Source organism: Myxocyprinus asiaticus, chromosome 4, assembly GCF_019703515.2.
Source record: "Myxocyprinus asiaticus isolate MX2 ecotype Aquarium Trade chromosome 4, UBuf_Myxa_2, whole genome shotgun sequence".
NCBI classification, from domain to species: Eukaryota; Metazoa; Chordata; class Actinopteri; order Cypriniformes; family Catostomidae; genus Myxocyprinus; species Myxocyprinus asiaticus.
Window position 1 is genome coordinate 8946744 of NC_059347.1, and position 19870 is coordinate 8966613.

Here is a 19870-nt window from a genome sequence, read left to right on the forward strand (position 1 = left end):
GATGAGGAGAAAATCATTCAAAAGTAATTATCTCCAGGTCGGACTCAGTAATACAGCACTGATAAACGCTGGTGTCTCTTTCATTTTTTTGTTTTGTTTTTTCCTTTAGTGCTTCACAATTGATTTAAAGATGTCATTGCATGACTTGATGCTGTGTTTTGTGATGTGACCATTAATCCCAGCTCTGAGACTCAACAGACTTGCTACACTATAATCACGTCTAGAGATGGTTTAAACAGAGACATATAACTCTCACAATACCGTTGCAATGGGTCATTAGATCTAGAGTTCTGCCCATTCTAAATCAGACAAAGAGATAAAGTAGTGCGATAATATCTCATTAATTTAAAAAGCTTTACGAACAATTGGAAATATGGACATATGTTTTTTGGAGACCACACACTCTGTAAAAACTCTGTGAATTTAAATCCGCAATCCAGAAATAAACATAGCCACATAATGTAGAAGAGTTGGCATTGTGATCTGTGATCAAGTGCCCTATCCTAAAATGCAGCATGATAATTATGAGGTGTCATAAAAATACTAGGCTTTATGATGCGGACAGCACACCATTTGAGCTCTTGCTGCTGTTAACTGAATCTTCATGTACATTTAAAAGGTTGTGTTTTCATGATGTCTTGAAAACGTTTCATATCCATCCGAGCTCTTGCAGAAATGTACTTCATTTAGCTACCTTACACAATGCCAAAGTTAAAATATTTTACCTGTAGAGTTTGTATATTTTCATCACTATTCATGTCATTTAACTTGCATGTGAATTTCATTATTATGAGTTAAAAAGAGAAGTGGTGAACTAATTGCCATTGATGGAGAATTTTTATGGATGAAACAGTGCAAAAACTGTGCATAACTTAATTTAATGATACTAGCGACATTCTGAAATATAAAATAACTTTTTATGTGTTAGTGCATTGATCCTCATTCAAGCTGCCAGCTTCACAAAATTGACTGAAATTAATTTGCTTTGATTTGCACTGTGTTTTTGTTACAGTCTCTCCAAAATAATCAGAACATTTCCCCTTATCTTCATTGTCACTCATTCACCATCAGTGTTGGGGAAATTATAAATAAATAAATAAATTAAAAAACCTAATCATTTACTAACTGGTAATTAGTATTATTAGTACTATATTAGTACTTTATTATAATTAGTATTATTAATAATTCTAGATTGTAATGGGATTACTTTACTGGCTGATTTACCTAAACAGTAATCCTTTGTCAAACCACACCACGAATAAAGCATATAATGTAACGGAAAATGAAGTACCCAAAAAATCATGCCAAACTGCAACTTTGAGAAAATAAATATTTTAGTTGAAAATACATCAAAATTGTATCAAACCAAATTAAAATGTTGTGGTAATGTTTTCCAAATACCTACTCAGTATATTTTTTTAAAGTCTCAAATCATTGTTATAACATATTTTTCTAAAAACAAAATCAGATAAAACTGGAATGTTTGATTCATTTTTATTTATTTATTTATTTTTATTTTTTTAAAGAAAATGCTTTGAATAGGTTTCTCAAAACCTGTTAAAAAAGTTATTAAATATGTTGCTAATTGTGGTAAACTTCCAATTGTGTTGTGTGTGCATGTGTGTCAAGTGTTGCAAAGGATCACAATCACATAAACAAAAATAAAAAAAATTATGGACATTAAATGTAGGTTTTAAATGAGTCCAAGTTTAATTGTGAAATTGTATAAAGAACACAAGTAATAGAAAAGTAACTGTAACAGGATTTAAAAAAAATAAATAGCAGTCCCCTACATAGGAAAAAGTAATCTGAACACAGTAATGCGTTACTTTCTCCTACAAAAAAGTACTTTAGCAGAGCCATGGTACTGTGAAAGTATGCAGATGGTGATACCGTTGTTCTTTAATGTATACCACAGTACTAAATGAATACCATATTCATGTTCTGTACCAGGGCTGTGTACATTGTACTCCAAGGTACTTCATGGTAATGGTATCACCATGTCCAAAATCCTTTGGGACGTTTTGGTGCTTTTTTGTTACTGCTGTTACACTCAGTAGCTCTCAGTGTATTTTATAATCACTCCATACCAATCAGTTTACATTTAGCTCTCATTTTCTCTTAATCTTACAAGTTTTGTCTAACTGTTCTTCTCTTTTTCTCTCATTTTGATCCTCCTTGCGGCAGGCGAGGAGCTGCTGGGGACCGAAGGTGCCAGGTACATGAAGATGGAGGACATAAAGGACCATGATGAGGATTTCCTGTCCCCCAAGAAAGTTCTAGAGTACGAGGGAGGGCTGGAGTCATGATGTTGAAAAGGGTTCAAACTAACATGCAGAGAAAAATGTATAGAATCGAGCAGTGTTTCTCAATCACCAGTGCTACACATTTTGGATGTCTCCCTTATTTGGCACACTCAGTTCAGATCATGGAGCCTCTACATATTAGCTACATGATCAGTAGAATCAGGTGTGTTAGAAAAAGGAGATACTCATAATGTGTAGTGTTATGCTGCGCTCCATTCAAAGTCAGATGTGGGATATTCCTACTTGATTTCTCCAATCTCAGACTATATTTCCAGAAGCTTGGAACACAAGATTATATATAAGGAAACAAAACTGCAAAGCTCTCGTTATCTTAGCAGGTTAGGACGCAGAGACGTCTCCAAGCAACCCAATTGAAAAACAGTGCTGCAACACTAGTATTTGTGCTACAGGTGTACAATTGTCAAAAGAGCGTACAGTTGACCTGTCTTTGCAAATGTTTATTATTAAACAAGCTTTATAGCATGTAATGTAGGAACTGTGACTCATTGCTTGACATTGTTTCATAAAAGTGAATGTTTATCACTAACTTTTTACATCCGACATGTTTGTGTGAAGTCACGCACCTGCATCTCGGCAAAATCGGGGTTGAAGATTTCTGCATGAGTTTCCAAGTTGGAAGTCTGACTTCAAGTGGCGTTCCATTGTACTTTTTCTAATAAGAAGTTGAAAATTCTGACTTTCCGAGTTGAATGGAATGCAGCATTAGCGGTCCTCCAGAATTGAGAAACACTGGAATAGAGGAGAGATCTAACATTAATGTAGGAAGTTACAGTACATAGAATATTTAGAGCCCAAACAGAAGAACAGCTATTAAGATGAAATATGACAGGAGTGAAGAGCTGTCCTATTCCAGTCTCGTTTCTTTGTCTTAGACTTATTTCTCACTTGTCTTTTCACCCTAAGGAATCATTCTCCTGCTATTCCACGGATCCCATGTGTGTCTCCTGAAACAGTAATGCTTAAAGAACATGACCTGGAACAGGTACATATAATGCATGACATTTTAAATCTGGTGCAAAAATCTAAGCCACACTCTGAAGCTAGATTAAAGATTTGTAAATTGTCATGGTCAGTGTGATGGCTGATGACAGGCTGATGCTGAAACTCTATTTCTGTTTCTCACTAGCAAAAGTGAGTATCTTGTTTAAATTGCCCTTTTTATAGTCATTTTAGAATTTGTTGACATGACATCATCATGGTGATGAAGATGTAAAACTGGCAATAATAATTAAGGTTAATAAGCAATTTTTATCATAATTAAATCATGTTGTTTGCTCATTGTCTATGTCTTATGGCTATACTGTTGAAATAGTGAGTATTTTAGCATTTACGGATTGGCCCCCATTCACGTCCATTGTAAGTGTCCCACTGTAACCTCGATTTTTCCTTTTTTTGAAAGAAAAGGAGGGGCAAGCTGAAATTAATTTTTGTGGTAATCCACATTATGCCACAAATAAAGTCAATTGAGAACTTGTATTAAACCTGGAATATTCCTTCAACTAGTTATAATAAAGTCAAAATAATTTCTTAATTATAATTTCTTAATTTCTTAGTTGGCTCATAACAACAAATGCAGTTTGGGATAGTTCACCCCAAAATGATGTTTCCTCATCATTTACTCACACTCATGCCTTCTCAAACTTGTATGAATTTCTATCTTCTGCGGAAATTAAATGGAGATAGTTTGAAGTATGCATGATGTTTTTTTGTCCATACAATGTAAGTCAATGGGGTCTGAAACTTTCAAGCTCCAAAAAGGGCATAAAATCAGCATAAAGACAATCCATACAAATCGAGTGGTTTAATCCATGTCTACTGAAGCGATACAAATGCTTTGGGTAAGAAACAGACCAAACGTCCTTATTTATTATAAATAACAGTGAATGAATGATGAGCGATATATAATTTTTGGTTGAACTATCCAGGTAACACTTTTTTACCCCTGCATAGCAGCACACTCCACTCCCTTTGCCCAAGGAGTATGATGAGGATTCCCTGATCCCCAGCAGTCCGGCCACAGAGACATCAGACAATGTCAGTCCAGTCGCAAGCCCCATCCACACTGGGTTAGTTTTGCCCCTTCCTCAAACATTATTGAGATCTGATGCGAAAAATATTTCTGTTACATTATAAATTAATTCAGCTCTTATGAAATGATCTTTGTCCTTTTGATTCTTCAGTTTCCTGGTGAGTTTCATGGTGGATGCTCGCGGTGGCTCCATGCGAGGGAGTAGACATAACGGCCTGCGCGTCATCATACCTCCACGCACCTGTGCTGCACCTACACGCATCACCTGCCGCCTGGTGAAGCCTCAAAAACTCACGACACCACCTCCTCTGGTTGAGGGTGAGGGGCTCGCCAGCCGTATCATCTCGCTTGGTCCAGCTGGCATGCAGTTCTTAGGGTAAGGAAACACATAATAGAAAACAACATTTTGCAAATAAAATTGAAAATATCCACAACTCATTTTGTTCCTAAAGGCCTGTAATTGTGGAGATTCCCCATTTTGCTGCGCTTGGTCGGGGAGATCGTGAGCTTGTAGTCTTGAGGAGCGAGAATGGCTCGGTCTGGAAGGAACATCGGAATCGTTATGGTGACGAGGTCCTGGAGACCATCCTCAATGGCATGGATGAAGGTACGGCAACTAATTGGTGCTGTAATTTGTGGTGAAATAACTTTGCTTAACTTTGATAAAAGTTAGTATTAAAACTTAACATTAATAATAGATGCTAACACTGTCACTGATAGTTACCATACAAGATTCTATCTTACCTGCGCAATTGGGGAAAATCGTATGGAGCCCCCTGAGGACAGGAAGGGATTGAATTCAATAGCAATAGTTTGTGTTCCCTTATGAAAATGAACCATGAGTTTACTATAGTAACCATAGTTGAACTCTGAAAAAATTACTATGGTTTTACTACAATAACTATAGAACTACTATGGTATTTGTTAGGGATGTCCTGATATCGGTGTCCGATACTGCGCTCATGTACTTGTACTCGTAAAAATGCTGCAAGACCAAACACCGATACTGTCTGATGTACAAATGTTATTGCGTAAACATTTAGCACACAAATTAAAATCATGTTATATCCTAGTTTGATTATTAAATGACAAAGGCTGCGATGTAATGAAATATACACACTGAACCTGCTGCGTGCTTCAAAGTGAATGTGTGAAGCCAGATGCTCATACACTAAAAGCATCACAATATGAGCATCACGCACACTCTGTGTGTAGGAGTCGAGATGAGAGAGCAAAGCACGCATTCACTCTACTCTTTTTTTTATTTTTTTATTTAAATTAAACTGCAGCCTTTTGTGGTTTAATAATCACACTGAGACATGTAGCAACCTTCTTTTCTGGAGGTCATCAAAAACATACAACCTGAAAGGGCTTTACTCAGTTTTCTGCCAAAATAAAATAAAAAAATAGAAAAATACAACAGAAATATATCACTAATAAATAGTTATGTAATACTAATAAAAAAATTATAATAATATTATATTTATTATATTTAAGCAATATCTCACATGGTTACTACAGTTTTACTATAGTTACACCGTGGTTAATTTGTGATACAAATATGCTTTGAAAAAAAAGTGCCCTTGTGAAAATTAACCACGGTTTCACTACAGTAAACCAGCTGTAACCAGGTTTTTATTTTTTATTTTTTTGTAGTGCATGTACCACAAATTAACCATGGTGATACTATAGTAAAACTAGCTAATATTGTTTTCTTTTCTTTTCTTTTTTTTGACAGAATGAATATGATGTGTACTTCCATAGTATGATTTGTGTATTAGTACAAGGCTTTCCCACAGATATTATGGTTAAAATATGGTTACTATAGTAAAACCATGTTGAGTTCTTGTGGTTATGGATTTACTACAAAAAACATAGTTGAACTATGTTTATGTAGTAAAGCCATGGTAAATTTTGTGATTACTATGGCTTTACTATGGCTTTTTGTTTTTGGCACCATTCTGAGAAAACTCTAGAGACTGTTGTCCGTGAAAATCCCAGGAGATCAGCAGTTACAGAAATACTCAAACCAGCCTGTCTGGCACCACACTTATTTTTTCCCCATTTTGATGGTTGATGTGAATATTAATTGAAGCTCCTGACCCGTATCTGCATGATTTTATGCACTGCACTGCTGCCACACGATTGGCTGATTAAATAAACGCATGGATGATTATATATATGTAAGGAATAATTGACAACGGACCACTGAATTATTGGAAAATAATGCACACCCGAGGTGGTAATGCAGCCACAACGCACCGCGGAATGGCCGTTACATCTCGGGTGTGCATTATTTTTTAATAATTCAATGGGCCGGAGTCAATTATTCCACTTATACCACAGTTACCACACCTTAAGACATCGTTCAATGTTTTATCTCAAGACATTTTCTGTTTTTTGTCCCTAAAATGCTCTTGTGAGAGGAACTACTTTCTTCCGCCATAGATTCAGTGTCTAGCTTTATAAAGCTCAAGCCTTTGTTGCTAGTTCCAAAATGTCACTTTAGAATTAGTAATTGAGGATGCACTGGTTTTCAGCATTGAAGTAACAGTGCGTGTGTGCTTGTGTGCTTTTGTATGTGAGTGTGTGTGAATACATACTGTATGTATGTGTGTCAGCATGTGTAAGTGTGTGTGAGACGAGAGAGAGGGAGCGCAAGGGTGCTTTTCAACTGAAATTGATATCAATGTTGCATATTATGAACATTTTTGTCATTTATAACCAATTTACTTTAACCAATGTTTTTGTTTTATCTGGTTATTTTGCTGTGGTAGCCTGTGTATGATGTGAGTGTGGGTAAGACGAGCGCGAAAGAGAGATTATTTGTTGTGGTAGCCTGTAAGGCTCTTTGAAATAACTGAAAAAAATTGGCGAAGTGATATGGAACTGTTATAGTATGTGTATATATATATATATATATATATACTGTATAAACTCTATTGATAGATTTACTCTTTTTTAGATTTTTTTAGATTTTAGATTTTACTCTAAAATTAATATTTCATTAAGAAGACTTCTTGTCTTTTCAGCCTATTTATATGTTTTAGTACAATCCACAGCAGTGGAACAAACTCATTTTAGATTATTGTACTGTAATGCACTTCCTAAGTAAACTAGGAAGACTGGAATATTATTTCTGACAGCTAAATTAATTAGTGCCATATAAATGCCAAACTAGTTATTAATAACTATTAAAGCAGTAATAAAATGGCACAGTGTACCCACCTTTTAGAATTGTAGTGTGTAAAATTCTCTGTTTTTTTTAAGAGGTTCAATTGTCTTTTTCAATACAAATATTTTTATGGGAATGTTACTTTTTGCACATGTTTATTATACCAAAAGATGATGTTGATAACGTTAACGTAACGTTGAAGTGATAACGTAAAAGTGTTACACTTTCCTTTAGTTTCCCGTCTGCTTGTTCCAGTAAAAAGTGACAGTTTTGGTTTAGTCGTTCTTTTGTTAACTAGTTTCTTTTCCTCTGTTGATTTTGATTCGAAGATCTCGAGAGCCAGGAGGAACTCGGAAAGAAGAGGATCAGACGTATCATCTCCACTGACTTCCCTCTTTACTTTGCCGTGGTGTCTCGCATCCAGCAGGAGAATGATCTGATTGGCCCAGAGGGGGGTTTTCTCACTAGCAAGCTAGTGCCCATGGTCCAGGCCAGCTTTCCTGAGATGGCCGTCACCAAGCGGGTTCGTCTCGGACTGCAGGTGAGATGGGAGGATGAGGATGAGGAAGAGGTGATGGAAAATGCTGGAAGCTTATCGCCAACATAGTTACATAATGCATTCAGCAGATTTTAGGTTTTTGTGATGTTTTTCCTGTTTGGTCATGAGACATACTTCCATCAAATTGAAATGAAATATGAATGGCGTTTATTTGATTTAATCTTGTTCCTGTGGAATGTGGATGAATGTAATTTTGTAAGTGGTTTCCTGAATGAGATTGAAAATTGTAATGATGAATGATGAAGTGTGGTATGGCATGATATCTTTCTATTTCTTGATTTGATCAAACTCAAACAGAAAAGCATGTATTGGCAGTTTTGCTGAACTGCTGTAGATTTCAATATTAAATTCATATCATGCTCAGGACATAAATGAGCAATTATAATATCATGAGCAATTTGTACTCAATTCAATCATCAATTTAATACTACTTTTATGATACTTGGAAAAAAAAGGGCCTAAATTGAAACAGTTTTCTCGTATAGCAGATATACAGTTTTTACTGTTTAATGCAGTGCACAGAAGCATAACACATGCAACCCAAATGGATGTAATGTTTGTTTGAATGTATCGGTGTCTTGGAAGGTTTTGTTAAGCAAGTTGTAAGTTATAAGGATATTAAAAGACATGATTGCAAGTTAAAACTTAATGGCAATTTGGAGTTGAAATGTAGTGTTTAATTGGATGATGGGCATTTTTTTCTATTTTCTTAGAAATGTCCAAAGCACCTTATAAAAACACATTTTTAGAAGATTAACACATTGTAAAATATAAGTACTGTAATAAACAATAGATTATATTAGATTTTTAAAAACTAGCTAACTCACAAAGTCTTTTAAATCTTTTAGATTTAAATAAAATGTTATATTTTATTATTGTTTTGTTTTTTTATTAAATGATCACACAGGTCTCATTAATGCATGTGATTACTTTTGCGGTGCAAGTGTAACCACCAACTCATACCAAAGCTGATTTTTTTCTTGTTTTTAACCCTTTATTTGTTTAATCATTTATTTCAGTTGTTAATTTTATTATTGCTCTATTTTCATTTTAATATGTTTATTTTTTGTGAAAGTGACCTAATCCTAAACCTAAATCCATTGACTCTTTTGATCAGTTCTCATTGTGCTGAATTATATACATTTTAACAAACAGTGGAACTCAATATCAGTCATTTACAGTGTATTTTAAGATTGAATTAACCATAAAAGGTGACATATTTTGCAGCAATAACATTTTTTAAGTATTTGTTTTATTAGTAATGTTTACCTATAATTATTGGATATAATTGTAATATAATTATTGGAAGATTTTCCTCAGGAAGTTCAGGTTAGTTGGATGATATTTGCAGACTGACACTGACCAAAACAGTTCCACAGATTCACAAGAAAACTTGAATCAGAACTTCGGGCAACTATGGAACAAGCTGTACGATGACATTTTCATACAAGTTTCCCTTAATGGTTTATATTACAGGCAATTGATATGGTAATTGTGTCCTCATTAGGAATTTTTTTTTTATTAAAACCTTCAGAAGTTCCAGTGCAAAAGGCCTTAATAGTGGAAAAACATGACCCAATTGTTCCTGTAAAATAACTTAAATAACAAATTTAAATAACTTTTTTTTTTTTTAATGCTGTTGTCATAGAACATTTTACTAATAATTCATTAAAATGTTTGAACTAATCAAGAATTGGAATACTTAAAAGGTAATGTGCTAGCCTTCTGTCACATTAACGCTTAGGAATCAGTGACATGTCATACCTGACCTTTGTTGCCTTGTAAATAAATAACGTCATGATTAAGATGAGTTGCACACTCAAAGATCTTCAAAAGCTTTATAATTATACAGGGTTACATTGTTGTATCGTTGTTTAATTTCTATTGCAAGCGATGAATTTCAAATCAACTTTGGTTCAATAATGTTTGTAACACTTTTTCCATGAATAAATACCACTGATTGACAAGCTAAATGGTGTCTCGCCACTCTCTATTTTGCATAAAATTTTGCAATGATTTGAAATTTATTGAGATCTTTTCTGTCTTTTTGCTGCCACATTCCTTTTTTTTTTCTTGATTTCTTTTATTTATTGCACATTATCATTTTCCTCTTTTTATTATCATGAATGGATCTTCATTTTATCCATTCATACATAAATATAACATTGCTCACACTACCAAATATGTTTCTTCATGTGTGACCCTCATTCCATATTCTTCTCTTTCATGTTACCCCACCCCTCTATCTTTTCCTGTGCTCTGTACCACACTGTTATTTTTCCTCCTCCTCCATCGCTGACACTCAGGCCCAGCCAGTCCCTGATGAGCTGGTGGCCAAGCTCTTGGGGAACCAGGCCACGTTCAGCCCCGTGGTGACAGTAGAGCCTCGCCGACGCAAGTTCCACCGCCCTATTGGCCTGAAGATTCCTCTGCCTCCATCCTGGAGGGAGAGTCCACGGGATGCTGGCGAGGGTGACACCACCAGCCTCCGCCTGCTGTGCAGTGTCATTGGTATGGCCAAATATTTACTGAGCCATATTCATTTATGTAAATACCCCATCAGTGTCCCCTGCAACTGGAAATGGAAATTAACTGAAAGATCCCATGAAATAAAAAAAAAAATAAAAAAAATTGGCATGCCTGTTAGCTTTGAGGCAAGTTCCAGTATATGCTAGTGTACTCCACTTGCAGGGGTCCTCAAACTTTTTGCTGCCAGGGCCAGGTCACTCTGTTATGTTTTCAAGTGGGGCCAGAGTGAGTGTACAGTATTTTTGTCAAAAGAGATTATTCTTCTGCTTTTATGAAATGGATTAATTTTACAATTAAAATCCATTCACAGAACATGATTTAAATATTGGAAACTTTATAGTATGCATACATTTCTTAGCAACTTGCTTTAAGATAGGCCTACTTTGTCATTGCATACTCTGTTCACTGACATGTGCAAGTCAAGAGATGAAAGGGGGGGGGTGATTGCTGAATTGAACAAATGACTTGCCTCCTCCTCTTGTTCAGCCAGTAAGCAGATCTTCTTGTTCACGAATGAGATGACTCATCTGAGCATTTCGTTCATGAACAAGTGCACCAGTGCATTCAGTTGGTTCATGAACATCTCATTCAGACTCATATTTCTGACTCAAACTTCAGTGAAGGGACGTATTCCTTCAGTGGGTGAAAGCAGTGATATGCTCCTTATCAGCCCGCACTAGAATGCTATTGTCTCACACTATAGTCAGTCTTTACAGGCATTAAAAGCCACCAGAGCAGTCTCGCGCTTCCAATGCAAGCCAGTCAAAGCGTGTGTCAGGCATGGTTCCGTGGCCAGTCAAAACATTTTAGAGGGCCATATTTGGCCCGCAGGCCATAGTTTTAGGACCCCTGCTTTTAGCAGATGTATGGATTTGAAATTTACAGTCCTTGTCTTTTTGGAAGAGGGAGAAAAAATACTGATGACTCATTTCGCACTACACAGATTTTTGTCAATCAAAGGCCCTCTAGAATGAGAATGTCCCTCTCCCAAAACAACCCCAATTCCAAAAAAGTTGGGACAATATAAAAAATGCTAATAAAAACAAAAAGGAGTGATTTGTATATTATATTCACCCTTTGCTATATTGAAAGCACTACAACTACACATTACATTATGTTTTTCCTTGTGAATTTCATTGTTTTTTTTTAAATGTACAGTAATTTAAAATCAGTTGATTGCAACACGCTCCAAAAAAGTTGAGACAGGGGTAATTAAGACTAATAACAATTTGATGGGTTGAAATAACAAGGTGATGTGAAACAGAAGATGTTAAACAGGTGAGGAAACTCATAGTACTGTATACTGTATACTGTATAAGGAGTCTCCAAAAACAGCCTAATCCTTCAAGAGCAAGGATCGTTCAAGACTTGTCAATTTGCCAAGAGATGCGTCAGCAAATAACCCAGCACTTTGAGAACAATGTTCTCCAAAGACAAATTGGAAGGATTTTGGGCATTTCACCCTCTACAATTCACAATATAATTAAAAGATTCCAGGAATCTGGTGCGTAAAGGGTGAGACGAAAACCACTTCTGAATGCACGTGATCTCTGATCCCTCAGACGTCGCTGTTTTAAAAAACATCATTAATCTGTAATGGATATCATGAACATGGGATTACTTTAGTAAACCTTTGTTAGTCAACACCGTTCACCGCTGCATCCACAGATGCAAGTTAAAACATTATTATGTAAAGCAGAAGCTTTGTCCAGTTTTGCATCAACATTGTCCAAAAGCGCTGCCAACTTCTCTAGCCTCGTCTCATCGTAGATGGAAAGTAGAACAGTGGAACCATGTTTTTTGGTCCGAAGAGTCCACATTTCAAAATGTTTTTGAAAAACACAGTCGTCGTGTTATCTGGGCCAAAGATGAAAAGGACCATCCAAGCTGTTATTAGCGTTAGGTCCAAAAGCTAGTGTCTGTATGGGCCAGGGGTGTGTCAGTGCCCATGGCATGGGTAACTCGCACATCTGTGAGAACACCATGAATTCAGATAGATATGTAAAAATATTGGAGCAACATATACTGCCATCTAGCATAGTCATTTTCCAGCAGGACAACTTCAAACCACATTTTCACTGGATTTCAAGTGCATGGCTGTGTAAGCAGAGAGTGTGGGTGCTCGACTGGCCTGACTGCAGTCCTGACCTGTCTCCAATTGAGAATGTGTGGCATGTTATGAAGCACACCATATGGCAACGAACACCCCGTACAATTGTGCAGCCAAAGACCTACATAATGGATGAATGGGGGAAAATTCCACTTTCAAAACTTAACAAACTTGAGTCTTCAGTGCCCAAATGCTTAATAAGTGTTATTAGAAGAAATAGTGATGTTTCACAGTGGAAAACACTCGACTGTCCCAACTATTTTGGAGTGTGTTGCAATCATCTGATTTGAAATTACTGTACATTAAAAAAAAAAAAAAATAATGAAATTCACAGGTTAAAACATCATATAATGTGTAGTTGTAGTGCTTTTAATATAGCAAAGGGTGAATATAAGTTACAAATCACTTATTTTTGTTTTTAATAGAATTTTTCATACTGTCCCAACTTTTTCGGAACTGGGGTTGTACCATCTGCAGTCAGCTAGCATCCAGAAAACCAAGGTTTGTGGTTGTGATATAAATAATGCCTGTTGGCTATTAAAAAAATGGAGGGATGAACCCTTCTATATGCCCTTCCCAGACTTCCTGTTTCAATAGGAAATATGTCACCACGTCATTTTGTGATGCTTCAACACTTTTGGCTCACATGTCGCATGCTCTTCTGGACTTGTACCCTTGTCATTTGCATCACAAGTGCGACGCTGTATCAGTTGAGCTACCACACAATTTAAACATGTTTGAACAAGCTTGGAACTATAGTTGTTTATGTAATGCAAACGTTAAACTGTATTGTAATGTTCATTTAGCAAAAATGTAGGTATAATAACGTGATTCTGTTAGACCAGGTTAACAATCTAGTTATTTTTGCAATTCTGTTTTGTGCTACTAGTTCTTCAGAAATTACAAACTTGACCTTCAATATGAGTTCAATAATGACCAATCCAAGGCTTATAATTTTAGGATAATATACTGTATGTATGTATGTATATATATATATATATATATATATATATATATATATATATATATATATATATATATATATATATATATATTATACATACCGAATATGTATAAAGAATAATTGATGACGGACCATTGAATTATTGAAAAATAATGCACACCCCGAGGTGGTAATGCGGGCATGATGTACAGCAGATTATTTATTTTCAATAATTCAACAGGCCAAAGTAAATTATTATGCTTATACCAAGGTTACCACACCTTAAAACATCGTTCAGGATTTTATCTCAAGACATTGTTTCGTCCGTGTATGAGTCACATTTGTATACGCGTCCATTGGCTGCTTCGGAGATCGGAGCTCTGGCTGCTCAAATCGGATTTGAAATGGTCTTTTGCGTCACTCTTTACGCGACACACAACGATGACGTCAAAAATCAGTGACGGAAATGCCGGAAGTATTCATAAGCCTGCCGTGACTGCAGCACGGAACATCACAATATTTACCAGTCTCCTCCGTCGCTGAGTTTTTCTTGTCCGACAAAGGAGTTCTGCACCGCGACTGGACAAGGCGCTTATTTGAAAAGCGAGATGATGCACCTCCATTTTTCACGCATCTGTTTTAAAAACATCGTCACGTGGGTACGCCTACGTCGTTACCAAAGCAACCCATGCAGATAGGTTGGTTATGTCTGAATGTGCAAATCTGATTTGATCACTTGCAATTAATAGTGAGGACAGTCTGCCTGAAAAGATCTGATCTGAGAAAAAAATCAGATTTGCCTACAGTCTGAACATAGCCTAAGAGTAAGAAAGTATCCAATTAAAAGAGTACTCAAGTAGTGAGTACCTCGTTACTTTCACAAATGACATAATAGACGTTTACTCCCCTATATTCCATTACATAATACACATTGAACATGTACTACAGAATTATTATTATTAATGGAAAATCTGTCATCATTCACAATCATGTTGTTCCAAACCCGTATGACTTTTTCTTCCATGCAACACAATGAGATATTAGACAGAATGTTTGCCTGAGCCACTATTTACTTTGTTTTTATTTTGAAAGTGAATGATGATTGAGACTGTCAGTCCCTAACATTCTGTCTAACATATTTTGTGTCCCACATAATACACAAGCATCACACTTGTTTGAAACAACATGAGGGTAGGTAAATTATGACAGAATATTAAATTATGGCTGAGATATAACTTTAAAGAGATAGTTTATACAAGATTGAAATTTCTCTCATCATTTACTCACCCTCATGCCATCCCAGATGTGAATGACTTCCTTTCTTCTGCAGAACACAAATTAAGATTTTTAAAAGAATATATTTACCAAACTTTTGATGCTCCAAAAAGCACATAAAGACAGCATAAAAGTAATCCATAAGACTCCAGTGGTTAAATCCATACCTTCGGAAGTGATATGATAGGTGTGGGTGAGAAAGAGATGTAACGATGGCTGGCAACAGGTAGATGAAGAGACGATGAAGTGTGATGAACCCAAGTGCAGTTTTATTTCCAAACGTGAAATCCAAAAACTTAACTACAAACGTGAACAAATACAAAACATGGACTTGACTATAACTTGACTAGACATAACATGACTTGACTATAAACTTGGCATAAACATGACTTGACTTAAACCAACATTACACAAACAAACAATACCTGACAATGGTAAACATGAGGCTTAAATACATGGACAAGGGTAACAAGACAAACAAGTTAACCAATGACAAGACAGAACTGATAACAAGGTAACTAGACAATAAACCAATGAAAACAAGACACATGAACATGGAGGGAAACATGAAATCACATAACCAGGGGACCACATGACATGAAACACATGAACGAACACATTAAACATTACATATCCCCCCACTAGGGGCGGCTCCCGATGCCCCAAAACATGAACAAACATATGAAACATGACATAATCAAAAAGTTCTGAAGAGAGCTGGGGGGGGGGTCTAGAGGCGTGGCTTGGCAAGACAGAGTGTGGAGCATGGGATCAGGGCAATGGCAGTGGAAGGTGGAGCCATGAGAGGCTCGAGGGGCGGAGCCTTGAGAGACTTGAGGGGCAGAGCCATGGTAGGCGGAGCTGTGAGAGACTTGAAGGGTGACACCAGGGAACTTGGTACCCGGAGAATAGCCGACGGCTCGAAGGGACATGGTGGAGCCAGAGGTTCAGAGGACCGAGGTAGCGCCGTAGGCTCGGAGGACCGAAGTGGAGCTGGGGGAATTGGAAGACGGAGGTGGAGCTGACGGATCTGAGGGACGAGGTGCAGCCAGAGGATCGGAGAGCCAAGGCAGAGCCAGGTGACCGACAGACCAAGGAGGAGCCGGAGGGACAAGGGACCCTGGCAAAGCCGACAGGCTGAAGGACCGCAGTAGAGCAGAGGGAACACAGAGCCGAGGCGATGTCGAGGGATCGACAGGCCAAGGCGGAGTCCAGGGCTCAGAGAGTCCAGGCGGGGTCAGAGGGTTGAAAGTTCCCCTTGCCTGCTCAGGAGAACTAAGGGTGGGTACAAGTGCGGGAACCATCTCCAGGTCCAACTGCTCAGATGTGGCCATGACATGGCGTGGAACAGACTCAGGTGTGGCTGTGACGTGGCATGGAGCAGGCTCAGGTGTGGCTTTGACGTGGCATGGAGCAGGCTCAGGTGTGGCTTTGACGTGGCATGGAGCAGGCTCAGGCGTGGATGTGACGTGGCATGGAGCAGGCTCAGGCGTGGATGTGACGTGGCATGGAGCAGGCTCAGGCGTGGCTGTGACGTGGCATGGAGCAGGCTCAGGCGTGGCTGTGACGTGGCATGGAGCAGGCTCAGGCGTGGCTGTGACGTGGCATGGAGCAGGCTCAGGCGTGGCTGTGACGTGGCATGGAGCAGGCTCAGGCGTGGCTGTGACGTGGCATGGAGCAGGCTCAGGCGTGGCTGTGACGTGGCATGGAGCAGGCTGAGGCGTTGCTGTGACGTGGCATGGAGCAGGCTGAGGCATTGCTGTGACATGGCATGGAGCAGGCTGAGGCGTTGGGGCAAAAGATGGCACTAGCAAAGCGACCATGACGAGGAACTCTGGCTCAGCGGCCATGACGAGGAACTCTGGCTCGGCATCCACCTCCCCCACGGTGAACGTAGAACCAGTGATCTGCAGGGCAAGGTCGATATACTGAGCGAGGCTGAGGGAACTGCGACCACCAGGCATAAAAGTGGAGATAGGTTCTTTTAGTCCAAATCGGAATCAGTCTTTGAGGGCAACCTCATTAAAGTCCACCTGGCAGGCCAGAGCGCAAAAGTCCTCAACATAATCCTCCAGTGGACGATTCCCCTGACGTAGGCGGAGGAGTTGGATTGCTGGGTTCATGGTTTGGTGAAGTATTTCTGTAACGTAGCTGCTGGCACTGGCAATGACAAAGACGAAGACGAATTGAGTGCAATTTATTAAACAAAAGTGAAATCCAATAAAACCCTAACTATAAACTTGAAACATAAACATGAACTTGACATAAACTTGACCTGACATGAACAGCATACCAAACATATACAATACTTCACAAAGGACAATGGAAAACATGAGGGTTTAAATACATGGGCATGGGAGAACAAACCAATGAACAAACAGAACTCTAAACAAGATAATTAAACAATAAACCAATGAAAACAAGACACATGAACATGGAGGGAAAACAGGAATCACATGACTAGGGAACCACATGAAATGAACTAGAATTTTCAAAACAAAAGACATGAAATACAAGAATCAACAAAATACACATGACACGATGATTCTTCCTCATATTACTTATTGTATGACTACCAGGACTCAGACATGTAAATTTGTTCTGAAGCCTGATGAAATAGTGTACAAGCAGGCTCTTAAGGTACTAGACAAAAAATCAAACAGGTATCAACGTATTTTAATTACGTATAATGCCTTGATTTGGGAAAATGTGACTAAATTTGTAGGTCTACTGTTGACTTTTAAAATTGTTATTGGTCTTGCCCCACCCATATTTAAACAGTACATTTATAAAATTACAGGAAATGTAACTAGGGCTGGCATTAGGGGTGATTGTACAATACCATTAAGAGTGTGTTTTTGGTCAGTTATCTTTTGTTTTTAGAGCAACCCATGTCATGAAGATATCGATCTTGAAGACAATAATCCACAAAAAATGGGTACAAATTGATAGCACTTTTCTGTTGGGTTCTGAAGCAAACTTCTTCACAGGAAACAACAAACCGAAAAAAAAAAAAACTGATATGTGTATGTGTCAATCTCTTAAAGGGGACACACATACACACACCAACTAAACTCCCCTAAAATGTGCAAAGCATTATAGTGTCCAAATATTGTTACACTTTTAGACATTTGACACAAATGTAAATTATAAATCAAACAAATTACATATAATGGAAAAATAAATTGAATTCTCTCATACCTTTAACACACTCTGTATTAAATCGTAATTAAATCACAACAGCAACCCAACCCCCCCCCCAAATGAACTTCACTGCTCATTTACAACTTACAATTCTAAAATATAAATCAGCTGAACTGGTCTCCTTATCAAAGTCCCAGAGGCCACCCGAACTGAACATGACCTCTCATTCCCATCTCGACCTGGAAATAGCTCCTCTATTCTTCTCAACAATCAAGTTTGCCATGGAGTATTATGTTCTCCAAGAGGTACGACATCACCCACTTTAGGAGGAGTAGGCTTTGGCGTGTCGCACTAATGAACAGTCTACAGATCCAGTAAATAATCTCTTTTCCAACTTGTCCAGAAATTAGTGATCAGCCTCTGTCTGTATTTCCATCTTTGGGTTAAATCTTCTCTTTTAAGAGTTGAATTCTGCGCACATACTTGTAAAGGTCCAGGGGTAAAGATGTGAAACATTCACCCACCAGAAAGTGAGTTGGTGTCAAAGCACATGGTTCATAAACTTCATTGTGCACATAGGTGAGAGACCTTGAATTGATTATAGCCTCAACCTCTGTAAGCACAGAGCACATTTCCTCAAAGGGGAGGCCTTCCCTAACACCTTCCTGAGACATGCTTTCACAGAATGGTTGAGTCTCTCTCAGAACCTGCCCCAACAAGCGGCTCTTTCTGCTATGAACTTCCAGGTGATGTTTCTTTCTGAGAAAAACTTCAACAACTCTGCATCTTTGAAGGACTTCCAAAGTTCCCTTAAATCTTGATCGGCTCTTTTGAACCTTTTTGGCATTGAATAGCCAAATTTGGTCTGAATAGATTACCTAGCATAATCCTCTTCTCGAGATGAATCTTTTCAGAGCCAACAAGAAATTTCCAGCTGATTGGACAGTTACTAATTCTAAATGCAATGCTCGGGTTACTGCACAGGTGAATAATGCAATGTATGATTTCTTTACAGTGCCTTCTGTTTTTACATAGAGTGGTCCAGAAAAATCAACACCTATAACTTTGAAGTGCAGAGAATCTGTTATTCTATTTCTTGGCAGAAGTGCTGTCACTTGCTGTCCTCTCCTTGCTTTGAATTTCTTGCAGACAGTACACCTTGATATAGTGCTTTTGACTAACTTTCTTGCACACAGAATCCAATATCTTTCTCTGACTTGTACTAAGGTGTCTCTGACTCCCGAGTGCTTTCCTTTCTCATGTGAGCTCTGAATCAACAACTCGGAGTATTTTTGTTTGCCAGACAGAATCCAAGGATGTCGCTCTCTGTACATGAAGTCTGACTGTTGCAGCCTTCCGCCCACAGTGATTAATCCATGCTCATCCAGAAATGGCTTAAGTTCTCTGATTTTAGAGTCACTGTTAACATCTTTCTCTGCTGCTAGAAACTGTAGCTCACTACTGAAACTCTTACTTTGAGCTGTTTTTATCCAGAACACTTCTGCTTGAAACAGCTCATCTGCTCTCAGCTCACCTTGGATTTTAGTGTCTGCTGTCCTTGCACGTGCGTTACATATAAACCTTTTTACCCAGGCTGTCACTCTCAGCACTTTGTTCAGTTTACTGTATCTTTCCAAGTCCAGTAACGATTCCATAGTGGACTCATCACTGCTGACAAACTGCACAGTTACCTGACATTTTGATTCAGTTTCTGTGCTCACAAGTTCATCTGTCATCTGATTAGCTGTCAGCTCGAATTGATTGTGTAGTGAAATAACT

At 38.0% G+C, this 19870-nt stretch overlaps 1 protein-coding gene across 4 annotated transcripts in view; it reads left to right on the plus strand.

The window, feature by feature from the left end:
- Window positions 1-19870, plus strand: part of LOC127437095 (ankyrin-1-like) — a 115512-nt gene that overhangs the window by 47137 nt on the left and 48505 nt on the right. For 3 of the 4 annotated variants that reach the window (XM_051691806.1, XM_051691761.1, XM_051691770.1), the window contains exons 24-30: window positions 2188-2284; window positions 3231-3309; window positions 4278-4393; window positions 4508-4732; window positions 4809-4963; window positions 7861-8072; window positions 10397-10601. In XM_051691806.1, coding sequence (XP_051547766.1) covers window positions 2188-2284; window positions 3231-3309; window positions 4278-4393; window positions 4508-4732; window positions 4809-4963; window positions 7861-8072; window positions 10397-10601 — 1089 coding nt within the window. The remainder of the gene's footprint in view (window positions 1-2187; window positions 2285-3230; window positions 3310-4277; window positions 4394-4507; window positions 4733-4808; window positions 4964-7860; window positions 8073-10396; window positions 10602-19870) is intronic. The other variant, XM_051691778.1, reaches the window with a different exon arrangement.